General features: G+C 36.0%; 1 protein-coding gene and 1 non-coding gene across 2 annotated transcripts in view; both read right to left on the bottom strand.

The window, feature by feature from the left end:
* The window catches only part of LOC125230448 (beta-3 adrenergic receptor-like), a 170315-nt gene that overhangs the window by 61383 nt on the left and 91105 nt on the right, over positions 1-17827 (bottom strand). The window contains exon 2 of the mRNA XM_048135585.1: positions 1382-1573. Within this exon, the coding sequence (XP_047991542.1) occupies positions 1382-1507 (126 nt within the window). The 5' untranslated portion in view covers positions 1508-1573. The remainder of the gene's footprint in view (positions 1-1381; positions 1574-17827) is intronic.
* Positions 1826-1903, bottom strand: Trnap-cgg. Its single transcript is given in 2 exon segments — positions 1826-1860; positions 1867-1903. It is a non-coding gene; the product is annotated as a tRNA-Pro (tRNA).

The raw sequence follows: 17827 nt of genomic DNA, 5'->3' as shown, positions 1-17827 counted from the left end.
CGGTGCATGTACATGCCTGATGAAGGGTCTCCATGTATATTATTACTCGAAACATGTCGCCAATAGCGATATACTAACGTAGACATACATATTAATATTTTAGTATGTCTGACAATAGTTTAACGTTTATGATATTTATAGTATGTAAATAACGTACGACGTTAATCAGTAAGTACCTATGTATGTCAATGCCATGTCAGTGTCAAGCTCGTGGTAGATAGTTCGTGGTAGGTCATAACTAAAAAACTTCGTACAAATAAGGACATCCTATTTAATTATTTCAGATTGTGTTATTAAAACTTAAATTACATAAGATTAGGATAGACAAGATAGTTTTACTAGTACAAGCAAGTAACACAATACTTATTATTGGATTATTACAAAGAAAACAAATTTTTAAAACAAGTATGTATAGCGGAGATGACGAGGCCACGTTGAGCGCTCCCCTATCCCTTCAACCCCCTCTCTCCGCACCTGTTTAGTGATCACGATGAGCGTGAGTATGTGCGCGTTGAGCAGCAGACCTATAGCGGAGATGACAGTAATGGCCACGTTGAGCGCGAGCGCGCTCGCCCCCCGCGCCTCCGTCTCATCACACCCCCTCACCTGTTTAGTGATCACGATGAGTGTGAGTGTACGCGTTGAGCAGCAGACCTATAGCGGAGATGACGGTAATGACCACGTTGAGCGTGAGCGCGCCCTCCTCCGCGCCTCCGTCTCATCACACGCCTCACCTGTTTAGTGATCACGATGAGTGTGAGTATGTACGCGTTGAGCAGCAGACCTATAGCGGAGATGACGGTAATGGCCACGTTGAGCGCGAGCGCGCTCGCCCCCCGCGCCTCCATCTCATCACACCCCCTCACCTGTTTAGTGATCACGATGAGTGTGAGTATGTACGCGTTGAGCAGCAGACCTATAGCGGAGATGACGGTAATGGCCACGTTGAGCGCGAGCGCGCTCGCCCCTCGCGCCTCCATCTCATCACACCCCCTCACCTGTTTAGTGATCACGATGAGCGTGAGTATGTACGCGTTGAGCAGCAGACCTATAGCGGAGATGACAGTAATGGCCACGTTGAGCGCGAGCGCGCCTCCGTCTCATCACACCCCCTCACCTGTTTAGTGATCACGATGAGCGTGAGTATGTACGCGTTGAGCAGCAGACCTATAGCGGAGATGACAGTAATGGCCACGTTGAGCGCGAGCGCGCCCTCCTCCGCGCCTCCGTCTCATCACACGCCTCACCTGTTTAGTGATCACGATGAGCGTGAGTATGTACGCGTTGAGCAGTAATCCGATGGCGGAGATGACGGTAATGACCACGTTGAGCGCGAGCGCGTCCGCCTCCCCCCGCGCCTCCGTCTCATCACACGCCTCACCTGTTTAGTGATCACGATGAGCGTGAGTATGTACGCGTTGAGCAGTAGTCCGATGGCGGAGATGACGGTAATGGCCACGTTGAGCGCGAGCGCGCCCGCCTCCCCCCGCGCCTCCGTCTCGTTCATCCTCGCCCCGCGCCCGGCCGCGTCACCTTACACACGCCGCTGCGCTCCATGGCATCTTGGGGGCGTCTGCAATTAAAAATATGGCTTTAAAGTTTCAAGATAACTTGGTTGATATGTTAAGTAAAGTAGGTAAATACACAATATTAGAGCGGCAATTACTCAATTTTAAATAATGACTACTAACTAGGGAACAAATCAAATTATTTTATTGAATATTTTTTGATTTGTTCTTTTTTTGCAAGTAGTCACACTACTATATATAAATTATAAATTGAAATAGATATCATACACGAAAGAAAAAACGACAAGGCCCACTGGTGGCCGAGCCGGGAATCGAACCCGGGTCTTCAGCTTACGCGGCCGCGGCTAACGTCTTTACCACTAGACCACCCGCCCGCCGTGGTACCCGACGAAATTTCTCTAGTGTATGTTATCTCTGATAAGGCTAGGCGCCTTTTTAGGGTTCCGTAGTCAACTAGGAACCCTTATAGTTTCGCCATGTCTGTCTGTCCGTCCGTCCGTCCGTCCGTCCGTCCGTCCGCGGATAATCTCAGTAACCGTTAGCACTAGAAAGCTGAAATTTGGTACCAATATGTATATCAATCACACCAACAAAGTGCAAAAATAAAAAATGGAAAAAAATGTTTTATTAGGGTACCCCCCCTACATGTAAAGTGGGGGCTGATATTTTTTTTCATTCGAACCCCAGCATGTGATATATTGTTGGATAGGTATTTAAAAATGAATAAGGGTTTACAAAGATCGTTTTTTGATAATATTGATATTTTCGGAAATAATCGCTCCGAAAGGAAAAAAAAGTGCGTCCCCCCCCCTAACTTTTGAACCATATGTTTAAAAAATATGAAAAAAATCACAAAAGTAGAACTTTATAAGGACTTTCTAGGAAAATTGTTTTGAACTTGATAGGTTCAGATAGTTTTTGAGAAAATACGGAAAACTACGGAACCCTACACTGAGCGTGGCCCGACATGCTCTCGGCCGGTTTTTGAGCAACTCTAAGGGCGGTCCATTATATGGAAAAAGGGAACAGCTGTACCTATTACTAGAACCACCTAAAATTATCTAACTAAGTGTCCGATTGGCAGAACAAAATAAGAGTTTTTTTAAAGTAAAATATTCCAAAAGTAATAGATAGACACCGTGTCAGACAACTAGTCTGTCCTATGCCTAACCTTCAGGGCGGCACCGCTGACAAAGACCGAAGTATTCACGTATGCAGAAGATGCCTAATTCGTTTTTCCCGTCAAATTACCCAAAGTTTCGAGTGAAACAGTTGAAGCTTGTAATGTAAACTAATGTCGACGGATATTGAATAATTTATGTTTTCTGCCTGAATGTGTAATTATTGTAATTACAATTTAAATAGGGGTAGGTATTCGTCAGTAGACCCAGTCGGCATGTTACGGGATATAAGTAATCTGATAATAAACTCACGAAATTTAGTCTGATCATTGCTGGGCTAACTCTATGATTGTGTCCCGCGCTTAATTTTATAATAATTTCTTAATTCTTGATTTATTAATATTTTTGAGCATATAATGCTTTCATCATCTGCATTTAAGTAGACCAGGGACCTAGGTGTGAACTTGTTACTATACTATTGTGTTGGGGATATTACCAGGTTGATGATGAAAACTATTACTTGTACCATCACATTTACTTTATTCACTTATAACAAACATATTAACAACCAATTTACAATAAATAATTCAAGACTTCTTCACTACTACTCGTCTGTACTCGAACTGGCCACCGTCACTGCTTGTCCGCCATTTTTATAACATTCCAACATGGCGGAAACCCAGTGACTACTATTAGTCGATTGATATTCTTTAATACTTTCATCATAAATGACAGATAAATCAAAATAAGGCATTAATAAATAATTACTCTAACAGCTCGGCCATCCTGTTCGAGGCGAGACCCTTCGCCAAAACTTAATGTGAAATAATTCAAAAGAAAGACAATATCAGTTTATACAAGAAAAAGATTATAAAAGTGTAGTATAATATGCATTTGAAATAATTCTTAAACAATAGAAATACAAAACATCACTTCACTTCATACCGATACCTTTACCACATAGTTACGATATGCTATAAAATGGATTTTTAAATATTTCCATAAATCTTATCAAGACATATAGGCCCGTGAAAAATAAATATATGAATAACATTAACTTCGATACAATTAAAAATAATTAAATTAATTACATCTAATTAAATTATGATAATTAAATTAATTTCACAAGTTATAAACATATTTAAGTAAACAATGCAACACTTCACTTCACACTTCACTCGCGAAACAAGCAAAAAGAACATATTTACACGGTTTTATGACATCACCACCTCATCACACGATTGAATGAAATTCCCGTGCCGCCACGGGCTTCGGCAACATGATGTACCCGTCCGCTGCAACAGCATCATGGGCCACCCAAGCTCTGTCAGCCTGGATAGTGCTGCCGATGCTGCTCATCACGGACGCCGGACATTGCGCCGCCAGACGCAAGCTCGCATACCATGCCAGCGTATGAGGACCCACGGTGGACGATCGAAACAGAGGTATCTTTACCCTGACCCTCTCACCTGGGCACTCCTGGGTCGAAAGTGAATCTACACCCCGACCCTCTCACCTGGGCACTCCTGGGTGGTAAACGAATACCAGACCCTGGCCCTTTCACCTGGACGCTCCTCGGTCCTTGATCTGAAACTTGCAACACTTTCTTTAGGAACATAATTTCGACTGTCTTCGAAATTATGGTAAAACGATTATGGTTCGGTAATCAATTCAATAAGTCATAAGGTATCGATAGTCGTTATGATTAATTAAATTATTGTCATCGCCTATTAATATATCTACTGTTTATATATACTGAATAATTATATTCAAGATTTTTCAGATGTATATATCATACACATGAATGTATGTTAATGTAACGAAATGTGTAAAATAATGTATATAATCATATTTTAATCTAAGTAATTACCTACTTGTAGCCCTCTATATTGCTGTGCCCTTACAGGGTGTCACATGTATACCTATATGTTCCACTCCACCCAATGCCTGTAATGTGATATGCAATGAAAAAAAAAAAAAAAAAAAAAAACACATTTACAGAATCTTTAAATACTCAAATGACCTGTCAATAAAATATCGCGCCTAGTTAATATTTACCATTTGTAACGTAAACATATTATATTACGCAACCATTTAAGACTAATCGCAAGTACACGACTACGGTGTAGGTCCTTATTATTATTATTTTTTATCCTGTTATTATTATTATTATTTTAGGTACTAGCTAAGATTGATGCAATAGTATGCCGAAATAGAAAAACTCTTTGTACATATACTATTTAGGTTACAGGTCAACAATAGCGACACCCGTCAGACATTATATACATAATCTCTTTTTTTTTTATATATACCGTGTCGTATGAAAAACCAAATACGATATCCGACGTATCTTTATTCGCGCTGATTACAAGCCGCAAGTGGTAAGCAATTCATTTAATTATCAAAAGATCTATTCACACATAAAGCAAGTATATATTTTCTTTTCATGAAGAGCTATCGCGAATTTAAAGACAAAAGATTATTAATGTTTGCTCTCTAGATTTCAAATTGCACATTTTCAATTTATTTCTTTTATCTATGAAAGGGAAACTAGTCGTTAGTAACGATTTTATTTTAAATCTAATAGGTCTCTTCATAACCGATACAAAGTTTAAGTACTTCACTTTTAATATTTTACGAGCTAAACCTGCTAGGTAATAAGTTTTATATGTTATTAATAAAGTCTCTTTTTTTGTTACTTTATTCTTGATCACCTAAGACTATAAAACATGTAAAGAACTGGATACACGTATTACACGTAGCCAAAAGATAAATATGTAATTATTGCTGTACTGCTTTATCCAATCAAAAGTCGCAAATAATATACATTCTGATATTAAGGCACAGTCATTTATGTTGTACTTTTATATTAATGTTTCATGTATTTATAAAGGTTGAAATGAAAGTCTTTCACGTTCATCAACGTGCTTAAATGTTATGCACGTATATCCACGCGCTTTGAATCTCGCACGTTCATCCACGCGCTTTAAATCTCGCACGTTCATCCACGCGCTCTAAATCCCGCACGTCCATCCGCGTGCGTCAACCATTTATTCCACAAGATACGATTCATTGTGCAATACCCTGGCTCAAGTCATTATTCTATACTGGGGCCAAAATACTCGAGTTTACGCGTACATATGACTCTATGACCTACATATGACTGACTCTACATATGACTGACTACATATGACTGACTCTACATATGACTGACTCTACATATGACTGACTACATATGACTGACTCTACATATGACTGACTCTACATTAGGGTGGAGCGAAAAAACACTTTTCTGGAATTAGCAAACCTAATAGTTATCAATCAATGCCCCTTAGTCTATGAAGCCTTTGTGTAAATTTTCAGCTTTTTAAATCAACATCTTCTGCCTCCGCATTAGGTTTGAAATTTTGAAAATCTCATACAAACCTGAAAATTCAACTTTTAGATAAAAATTTTTTTTCAGCAGTATTATGTTCAGTATACATTATTGATACATATTATTACAAGAAACTACCAAAAATTGCGAAAATAGCGTCAAGAATCGCCAAAGTTTGTCTAGTTTCAGTACATTTGCCAAAATAGCCGCTAAAATACTGAAAATTGGCGATTTTTACCGCTATTTTCGCAATTTTTGGTAGTTTCTTGTAATAATATGTATCAATAATGTATACTGAACATAATACTGCTGAAAAACATTTTTTATCTAAAAGTTGAATTTTCAGGTTTGTATGAGATTTTCAAAATTTCAAACCTAATGCGGAGGCAGAAGATGTTGATTTAAAAAGCTGAAAATTTGCACAAAGGTTTCATAGACTAAGGGGCATTGATTGATAACTATTAGATTTGCTAATTCCAGAAAAGTGTTTTTTCGCTCCACCCTACTCTACATATGACTGACTCTACATATGACTGACTCTACATATGACTGACTCTACATATGACTGACTCTACATATGACTGACTCTACATATGACTGACTCTACATATGACTGACTCTACATATGACTGACTCTACATATGACTGACTCTACATATGACTGACTCTACATATGACTGACTCTACATATGACTGACTCTACATATGACTCTATATATGACTACATATGACTCTATATATGACTACATGTGACCATCACCCATGTCATGTCACATGCACCATAATATATAAGCATATCAAGATTGAATCGTTATTCTTAAGAAGCAAACAGATATTACTAATAGTCTGAAACATGTCTTATTGATATTTATTCACACCATAGATGTAATTTTTCGATTTCCCATCGAATTATCACCCATGATCACCATGGTAAAATGCGAAGAATTTTATTTTATACGTTACTTTGATTAAATAATTCTGCCATCACTGGCCATTATAAAATAGTATTCATAAATGTGGTAGCATACCGTCAACAATCAAAATGAGATCAATCAGTCCAATTCGTGAAATAAAACGTTGAAAAACAACACATTTCAATTCGTTGAGTTTTAAAACTTTAAAACGCTAAACATTTTTATAACGAGTTATCATAAAATATCTGAAGATGATTAGAGATACAACTTACTCTCCATTATTCATACCAGGGGTTGGCAACCTTATTATCAAAGTTGTTTATTTAAATTCAGTACTTAACAGAATTAAACTACCCACAATTGCACAAATTCAATTTTAACGGTTAATATAATATGTTAAATTCACTATCAAATATGTATTTGCAAATGAACATGAATCGTTTTTGTTCAAAATCGTACTTAAAGCATTAAATATCAAAATTAAGAACTGCATTATAATTCTCAGTTTGAATTGAGATCAACTTTTCATAAGTATACATAATTTTTACCAATCTTGTGTTACCGGACACGAGGGATTAAATTATTGAAGTACTTTATGAGAACATATTTTACACAGCGTATTTCATTCAGTATGAATGTTTAATTGTTTATCTGATCTGTATAACTTGATAAGCTCGAATATGTATAATTATATTATAATAACAGAATACAACAGCAGGACAATTGCCTCGTTGGAATAAATTACACCACTTTTCGGAAACAACATAAAATGGCTTGTGTTTAACAACTCGAGGCATCGTTAAATAAAGCAGTCGTTTAATCAGAACTTTATTTCTATTGATAAGATACAAATTTACTTTACTCATAATTCCACGATTTCCTTATGCCAATTAATTTATGAAATTTTACTGTCACAAACTGAATGACGTACCATATGACGGCGCTTATTGTGTATCCAGAATATACTAGTCATATAGTTATCAGATTTATGTGTTTCAATAACTAATGGGCAATGTAATGTTACACACCTTTTGTAAAAAGATTTTTAGGTACAAAAGTCATCTTTTAAATAAAACAATAATGAGAGCTCATCAATTTATACTGCCATGAGGGTAGATTATCAAACCAGTTTCAGAACATGAAGTTTAATTTTAAGAAATAAATATAATACATGTCTCACTTACCAAAGCAATTTAAATGCACGTTTCGTTAAATAAATCCGTTACATTATTTTGACTAAAAAAAAAAAACCTTACACTTGTGCGGCGTGGCAAAAATCTTATCGATTTTTGTTTCGTCCAACTTCTGAACTGTTGGGGATATTACCAGGTTGATGATGAAAACTATTACTTGTACCATCACATTTACTTTATTCACTTATAACAAACATATTAACAACCAATTTACAATAAATAATTCAAGACTTCTTCACTACTACTCGTCTGTACTCGAACTGGCCACCGTCACTGCTTGTCCGCCATTTTTATAACATTCCAACATGGCGGAAACCCAGTGACTACTATTAGTCAATTGATATTCTTTAATACTTTCATCATAAATGACAGATAAATCAAAATAAGGCATTAATTAATAAATAATTACTCTAACAATTGTAGGTACATAAAATTCCATTTCCATTTTTCCAATTATGAGCATTTTCAGAATTTGGGACCCCCCAATTAGCGTAAGTTGTTAACAATAATTAACTCACTGTCAGTTTTGTGACAATTTCTATAAAAATATTGTTTTTATGTTTATTACACAAACTTTAAACAATAATCTATATTCAGAATGTAAAAAAAGTAAATTTTTAGACAGATTTTATGCTGTCACAAAACTGACAGCGAGTTAATTTTTGTTAACGACTTACGCTAATTGGGGTGTCCCAAATTCTGAAAATGCCCTTATTTACATTCTAATTTTTGCCTAATTTTAAGAAAAATACAGGCAGGTATAAATGTCACAAAAACGTGAGGTAACCTTCATATTAAATACTTATCAACTATTCATTAAAGTTCCAATCCAAAGCTATTATCGGTATCTCAAGGCAATAAATAAAACTATCGATCACTTTCTTGCTAGCAACGGTAACCATCACTTAAACCCATGTTTCGACTATTTATCCATTCCCAGTGACCTTCGGTCAGTATCGACTCAGTCGTAAATAGCCACCGTTTATAATGAACAATTGATTGTACATCAATTTGGTCAAGAGTGTCAAGACAGACTGCTCAATGTTATCGGAAGTAACATGCGTTTACAAGCTTTTATTCAACTTGCCTTGTTAGTAGGTGTGTTAGTTTGGGTCAAAACGTAGAAGCTAAATTTGACCCACTTCCCGGTTTCTGATTGACATGAAATTTAGCACACATAATTATGTAAATCACTGGACAATGCAATATTATGATATCATGGAGCTGATCTGGCCCCGTAGCCGAATGGCATTTCTCCGACGCCAAACGAAAGCGATACGCCGCTGGCTCTGTCGCGCCAATACGCAAGCGCGATAGAGATAGATATCTACTAGCGCTTCGTTTCGTGAGCGTTTCGTGAGCGATTGTGCCATTCGGCTAGCCACCCTGATGAGGGAGCAGAAAGGTGGTCATAGGATGTTACGAAACGTCGTATCTCCATCGAGTAAGGGGTTGTCAAAACCGTCTCGGAGAGCAGCAGATAACTGTTGAAAGAAAGGTACAGTCGCTGATAAAAGCTTGTGCCAAAAATGAATTTTTTGCAAAAAAAACTTAGTTTATTGTCAAAAACAAGGATGTTTGACGGAACTATAAATATTAATACCTACGTAAACTTATGTATCGACCGTAATAACCTTTTCGTTTATTTTTAAGCAGTTACAAGCATCATGTAGACCGGGCGCTATAGATGTATGTAGATTTTTTGAAAAAAAAAAACTGCGCGAAAGAAGTGTAACCTCAAAAACATTTTGTGAAGTGTCCATCACTTTTTGCGTTTTTACGTACAACTTTCTACTGTTAATAAACTTTTATTTTAATTGCTTGTAATTTTTATTTTACATTGCTTGAGGAAATCCTCAAATCATTTTGCACTCGATCTAAATGCACATTCCAACTAACCATTCCACTTTTCAAAACCATATGAGTGAGTCGCGTTCAGCGCAGCGACACTGACAGAATGTTACGCGCTGAGTGAGCAGCATTTCACGCAACGTATTCGTTGGAAGTCGCATTAGAAATTTCACTTCAAAAATCAATACATGATAAATATGACCTCAGTCAATCAGTGTAGTGATATTCGCGTGAATCATTCAAAACATTCATAATAAATAAATAAATATTACAGGACATTCTTACACAGATTGACCGAGTCCCACGGTAAGCTCAAGAAGGCTTGTGTTGTGGGTACTCAGACAACGATATATATAATACACAAATACTTACATACATAGAAAACATCCATGACTCAGGAACAAATATCTGTGCTCATCACACAAATAAATGCCCTTACCGGGATTCGAACCCGGGACCGCGGCGTAGCAGGCAGGGTCACTACGCGCTAGGCCAGACCGGTCGTCAAAATGCACATAAATGCAATGTCATAATGCACGCATACACATACGCACACATGAATAATTCACGCCTCTATTTCTAAAACGGGTAAACAGAGCTCATGAAACTGCTCAAGTTTCAGTACCACTCTTAGCAATTCACAGGCCCCGTAGCCGAATGGCATTGGCGAAACGAAAACGAAACGCCGCGAAAGGTAGTCCGGCTCTGTCGCTCCAATACGCAAGAGCGATAGAGGTAGATATCTACGAGCGTTTCGTTTCGTGAGCGTTTCGTGAGCGTTTGTGCATTCGGCCACGCACACAGGTTAAGAGAAGCCTAAATGTATATATTTATACAATGATGATATAGGCTTGTCCTTAATATTAAGGGCCGGTTGCCTCAAACCGTCTGTCACCGCTAAAGCGTTCGTTAAATTTTATTGTATGGGAAGTTCCATAGACATCTGCTGCTCGATGATGTGTCTGTCAAATGTGGTTGATGCAACTGGCCCTTAATTACCTAAAATATAATGGTAGGTATATTCTTGGGTCTGCTCATTAAAATTCGCGTATTATAAGGTTGGTTATTATTGGCTATTTATGAAGCAATCAGGGTCGAGCCCTGTTTATACAGTAGGGTGGCTAGCCGAATGGCACAATCGCTCACGAAACGCTCACGAAACGAAGCGCTAGTAGATATCTATCTCTATCGCGCTTGCGTATTGGCGCGACAGAGCCAGCGGCGTATCGCTTTCGTTTGGCGTCGGAGAAATGCCATTCGGCTACGGGGCAGTAGGTACCTATCTTCGCAAAGAAAGCACTCAACAGTACGTAGCTTCTATATTATTGACAAAGGCCAGAATGACGCAATTCCCCGGCAGTTGTTAAAGAATTGGCCATTTTTCGTCCGTTATTATGTACAAACCCGGGCTTATTATTTTCTAACAAGGGCCCATCTTGGAGTAAAATTATTTGCGCGGGCTAGAGTTTCTTTCACGTGATCCATCACAATAAGGCTTCGAAATAACGTGGACGACACTGGACGTGCATTAGGGGAGGATCTAATATTTTGGCACTTTTGGTGAATGAAGTAAAACATGCGAGGAGAAAATTTTTCTAAATAGTCCAAAATTTTGACAATGTTGACATTAAACATTTTGGCTCCAAAGAAATCTAACAAAACGCGCTCGCCTAAAAACTCGTACGAACTAGGTAGGTACGTAATTACCATAATTTTCAGTATATATTAATTTAGAATCCAGACAGGTACATAAAAGAAATTATTAATGTTATTTTGTGTCGAGTATCCATACTAATAATATAAATGAGAAAGTGTATGTGTCTGTTTGTTTGTCCGTCTTTCACGGCCAAACGAGAGTCACATAGGCTACTCTTTGTCTCTTTCTAACGCGTGCGAAGCCGCGGGCAAAAGCTAGTAATAAATATATTTATTTATTTAAACTTTATTGCACACCCAAAGAAACATGTACAAATGGCGGACTTAATGCCAAAAGGCATTCTCTACCAGTCAACCATTGGGTTAAACAGAGACATTTGGGGATTTTTCGAAGGTTGATTTAATTAAGGGTGGGTACCGAAACAAAAACCGTTGGAAAGCGACTTATTGCAACAGATCCTCTTTCGTATTTTGTCATGATATAATATAACTGTTATTATTTAGACTGCTTTTCCAATGAATCTGACAGTAGATATTCGAAATTAACCAACATCATTGTTAATAGGTTGTTTTGTGGAAAATTAAAACAATTATCATAAAAAAACGACATTCTTTATCTTTGCTATTCGGCATTTTAATGAAAATACGACAATAAACAAGAATGCGCGATAAATTTACCTACCTGTAACTCATTCAAACATCAGAGGTATACCTGTCCAAATCGGTTCAGAATAGTAATTTCGACTATAATTTTTCAACAATGGGCATTGAAATTCAGAAACTCTGTTCATACACAATTAACTTCTTATCCCACGCAACAAGTTCCGACCAACAGCTATTTAGGAGTCAGAACGGCGGAAAATGCCTGTTGAATTAACACTGTTAACTTATAAATGTAAGTAAACAGGGATGGGTGTTTTAGCTAGCTTATTAAATTAAGCAAAGTAATCTCAAAGCGGCGGTAAGAGACTATTACATAACAGGAGTCGCGTTAAAATCATCATCGGATGTCGTGAGTGTTGTATGTAGGCAAAGTGGCAACCCTAGCGTAAAAGTGACTAATGACAATCAAGTGCGGGTAGTTCGAAAAACGTGTACAGCTAGAAGATGTTGAATACAACTCCCCAGCCAGTCTACCCTTGACCACGGACGTAATGTCATGTCCGAAACGTCGGGTTAAATATAAACGTAAGTTTTACGCGATTAAGTACCGTTTTAATTTAATAATATGAGTGACGTGATAGGTTAAATCAATATAATAAATTCGACGACAACCACAGATTTCGCCTTGTTCGTTGTTACGTACAAGGCGAAATCTGCGTTTTTTTTTGTAGCAGATAGCACCATGTACGCACCGGTGGGTAAGGTGCAATTTTCTGAAAAAAATAATTGCAATTTGTAAAATTTACAATTGTATCCCCGAACAAATAACTGCTATATTCAATGATAATGTATTTTACAATAAATTTAAAAAACCGGTCAAGTGTGAGTCGGACTCGCTCACCGAGGGTTCCGTACAAACTTTCAATTGTTGAATCATCAAAATGTTATTCATAGAACTCTACAGATTTGACTAAATCCCTCGAGACTCAATTTCCCACATAACAAGTAATATTTTAATATACAATTTTATTGTTAGACAACGTCCAAATAAAATCAAGACTATTCGACTTCAATAGTTTACGACTTACGATATGTCGCAAGGACGCTCCTGAACCGACCTCATTATATCAGGAAAAACGCGATGTAGGAAATGAGCGTTCAACGTACAGCGACATCTATCGGCAAATTGAGTAAATTAATGCGCGCGAGGAGGATGATTTTTATGGAATAATTGTTTATTGCGTGAACCGATTTTAACCATTTTGCCTCTATTTGAAAGCAGGTAATTTCATTGTTATTTTGTTAAAAAATACAGGTACAATAAACACCCGCAAGGGTGTTGAAATTGAAAATGTAAATCTGAAAGGTTTTTTATAAATTAAAAAAAAAGTTTTCAAGATACGTGTACGATTTTATTTTTCCTGTAATATTCATTATAATAGCCATGTTTGATGAAAATTTCATAAATTTATGTTGGTAAACTTCGGAGATAAGGGGGGGGAACGGTATTTTTTTTTTACATTTTCCTTCAAAAAACATTTATTTTCCACAACCAAAAAATTATAAAAAATATTTTTGATATGTACAGTTTGAGCTCTTTCTAACGATACCCCACTTGACCTAGTTACTTGAAATTTTCAGTTTGCCCCCCTTTCATTTTGGCCATTTTCTATCATTTATATAAATTAATAAATATTTATTATTTTGTTTTAATTAATTAATATTAATTAATTAAAAAAAAAATCTTTCGACTTGTAGAGGTTCACAATGTTTATAACTATTCCAAATTTCATATCGATAGCATAAGTAGTTCTCGAGATATTTAACAATGTGACAGACGGACAGAGTCGCACCATAAGGGTTCCTGTTGTACCTTTTTGGTACGGAACCCTAAAAATGGCTTATTGATAATGCCTTCTATGACATTAATGAACTCCTTGAAATGTAATAGGAATTACTAGTCTCAATTTTGATTCCAAGACATTAAGTTTCATTGTGGCTAGTATTTAAAAAATAACACCAGTCATTGCATCGTAACAATAAATAAAAGAATAACATCAGCAGTCATAGTGCATACCCTTACATAATTCCTTAGTTTAATGAATATTTATGTTTCTGACGTGTAATGTATAACAATATACACACTATGACTACACTATGACTGCTGATGTTATTCTTTTATTTATTGTTACGATGCTATGACTGGTGTTATTTTTTAAATACTAGCCACAATGAAACTTAATGTCTTGTACAACAATATCAATAAATATGAATATGAATATGAATATGAATATGAGTATGAATATGAGTATGAATATGAGTATGAATATGAGTATGAATATGAGTATGAATATGAGTATGAATATGAGTATGAATATGAGTATGAATATGAGTATGAATTTGAGTGTGAATATGAGTATGAGTATGAGTATGAGTATGAGTATGAGTATGAGTATGTGTATGAGTATGAGTGTGAGTGTGAGTGCGAGTGCGAGTGCGAGTGCGAGTGCGAGTGCGAGTGCGAGTGCGAGTGCGAGTGCGAGTGCGAGTGCGAGTGCGAGTGCGAGTGCGAGTGCGAGTGCGAGTGCGAGTGCGAGTGCGAGTGCGAGTGCGAGTGCGAGTGCGAGTGCGAGTGCGAGTGCGAGTGCGAGTGCGAGTGCGAGTGCGAGTGCGAGTGCGAGTGCGAGTTTGAGTATGAGTATGAGTATATGAGTATATGAGTATATGAGTATATGAGTATATGAGTATATGAGTATATGAGTATATGAGTATATGAGTATATGAGTATATGAGTATATGAGTATATGAGTATATGAGTATATGAGTATATGAGTATATGAGTATATGAGTATATGAGTATATGAGTATATATATGAGTATATGAGTATATGAGTATATGAGTATATGAGTATATGAGTATATGAGTATATGAGTATATGAGTATATGAGTATATGAGTATATGAGTATATGAGTATATGAGTATATGAGTATATGAGTATATGAGTATATGAGTATATGAGTATATGAGTATATGAGTATATGAGTATATGAGTATATGAGTATATGAGTATATGAGTATATGAGTATATGAGTATATGAGTATATGAGTATATGAGTATATGAGTATATGAGTATATGAGTATATGAGTATATGAGTATATGAGTATATGAGTATATGAGCATATGAGCATATGAGCATATGAGCATATGAGCATATGAGCATATGAGCATATGAGCATATGAGCATATGAGCATATGAGCATATGAGCATATGAGCATATGAGCATATGAGCATATGAGCATATGAGCATATGCTCATATGCTCATATGCTCATATGAGCATATGAGCATATGAGCATATGAGCATATGAGCATATGAGCATATGAGCATATGAGCATATGAGCATATGAGCATATGAGCATATGAGCATATGAGCATATGAGCATATGAGCATATGAGCATATGAGCATATGAGCATATGAGCATATGAGCATATGAGCATATGAGCATATGAGCATATGAGCATATGAGTATATGAGTATATGAGTATGAGTATGAGTATGAGTATGAGTATGAGTATGAGTATGAGTATGAGTATGAGTATGAGTATGAGTATGAGTATGAGTATGAGTATGAGTATGAGTATGAGTATGAGTATGAGTATGAGTATGAGTATGAGTATGAGTATGAGTATGAGTATGAGTATGAGTATGAGTATGTTCTCTTAGATCTACATATAAATTTTCGTTGTTATGTACCTGCATTTAAAACCTCACACTGTATGAGTAGTAAAATTATTCGCGAAAATGGATATGTATTAAATGCCAGGCAATTAATGGCATTTACATATAAACGCTTGGAAAGAATTTTATTTATTAAATATTATTTATAAAATTATATGGTTATCAACTATAATATATCAATGTATACAACACAACAGATGATGGTGGCAAATGAGTAACTACTGCAACTCCGCAGTCTCATAATAGGAACCCGACCTGAACTATAATTATCAAAGTACCTATGTAAGTAGTCTATAATAAAACAAAAACAAAAGTGTACATCTAGTGTAGAAAAGTGTAGAATTTTAGAAGAAATTTACAAGTTATCAAAAAGGTTTACCGGTTACTCAAGGTTGCGTCCACTTCAAAAGCTCCGCACCGCAAAATGTGTCTTTACATTTTTATATTGCCTGTAAAATGGCGATTGAATTTTCTCAAGTTATTTTATGATAAACAGGGTTGAAAGCGGTCTCGGATGTTACCCTCCATTTACTGTTACATAAATAAAATAGTTTATAGCTATTTTACAACAGAATCGATCACTATCGAAGGTCTGCTCCTATACTATGAATACTGTTAGATACATTTGATACGCGTTGAGGAATTGTACTCAGAGATTAAAATACAGGTTTACTGACGATTCGCCAAAAAACGTTTCCCAAAGTTTCACATCCCAAACTATTATTCCCAAATTATCATTTCCCAAATAAACGTTTGGCAAAACAACTTATCGCAAATTGACATTTAGCAAAACTTTTTTGGCAAGTATTTGTTTCCCAAAATATTTACTTGGTCAAATTTCATTTTACCAAATATTATTTAGTCAAAGGTATTGTTAGGAAAAATTTCCATTTCCTAATATATTGTAATTAAAATGGCACACTAGAAATTTGTTTGTTGATTTTATACTTTGTGTCCAAGATTTGTGTGAAATAATGTGTATGTCGTACTTTTTTCCTCCTGCTGCAAATGTCAAGGATGACATTTTCACTTACATGTCCGGATACATTTTATTAAAAAGAAACCTTATGTTTTCAAAACCATTATGTTCTATTAATTTTTAATTACTTTAAAAAGCCATTTCCGGTTTGCTCACTGTCAACCTAACACGCTCCTCCTCGCTTCGCTCGTCGTCGCACCTAAACTGACCCTGTCGCACACGAGTTTTCTGTTACAATACTAATAAAATTATTACATTACATTTATGCCTTGTAATATTTATTGTTAAACGTGGTTTTGCATGGTGTAATTTGTAGAAACATTTTTTGACAAAAAAATAGTTGACAAAATAATTAATCTGACAAAAATAAAGTTGAGCAAACTTTTCTTGTCCAACTGAAGCCTTGGGAATAAAACTGAAATTATCATTTGACAATTTTAAGTTAAATTTGGCAAAAAAATCTTCGGTAAATTAAATTAATCCCGTAGAAATGAAAAAGCAAATGCCTAAATATTTTCGAAATTTGCGATGTGAAATTTTGACCAAACATGTTTTTGGGATATAAGTTTTGCCATTAAAAACGTTTGCAAAATAAAGTTTTGTCTAAATAAAATTGTGCCAAATGATAATTTGACCAAACAAATTCATTGCGAAACATACCTTTGCCAAACAATACTTTGGGAAATGAAACTATTGCGATATGATTATTGGGAAATGAAATTTGACGAAACGTTTTTTGGCGAAACGGCAGGACACCTAAAATACATTATACTGATACGATTGAATTATGAATTTAAATCAGTATCGATATTGTATGCGTAAGATACTAGATAAAAATCAAATCAGTATCATAATTTTAA

This window comes from Leguminivora glycinivorella, chromosome 10, assembly GCF_023078275.1.
Source record: "Leguminivora glycinivorella isolate SPB_JAAS2020 chromosome 10, LegGlyc_1.1, whole genome shotgun sequence".
Classification (NCBI taxonomy): Eukaryota; Metazoa; Arthropoda; class Insecta; order Lepidoptera; family Tortricidae; genus Leguminivora; species Leguminivora glycinivorella.
The sequence above is the reverse complement of the archived record's forward strand: the minus strand, read 5'-3'. Positions and strand labels throughout refer to the sequence as shown.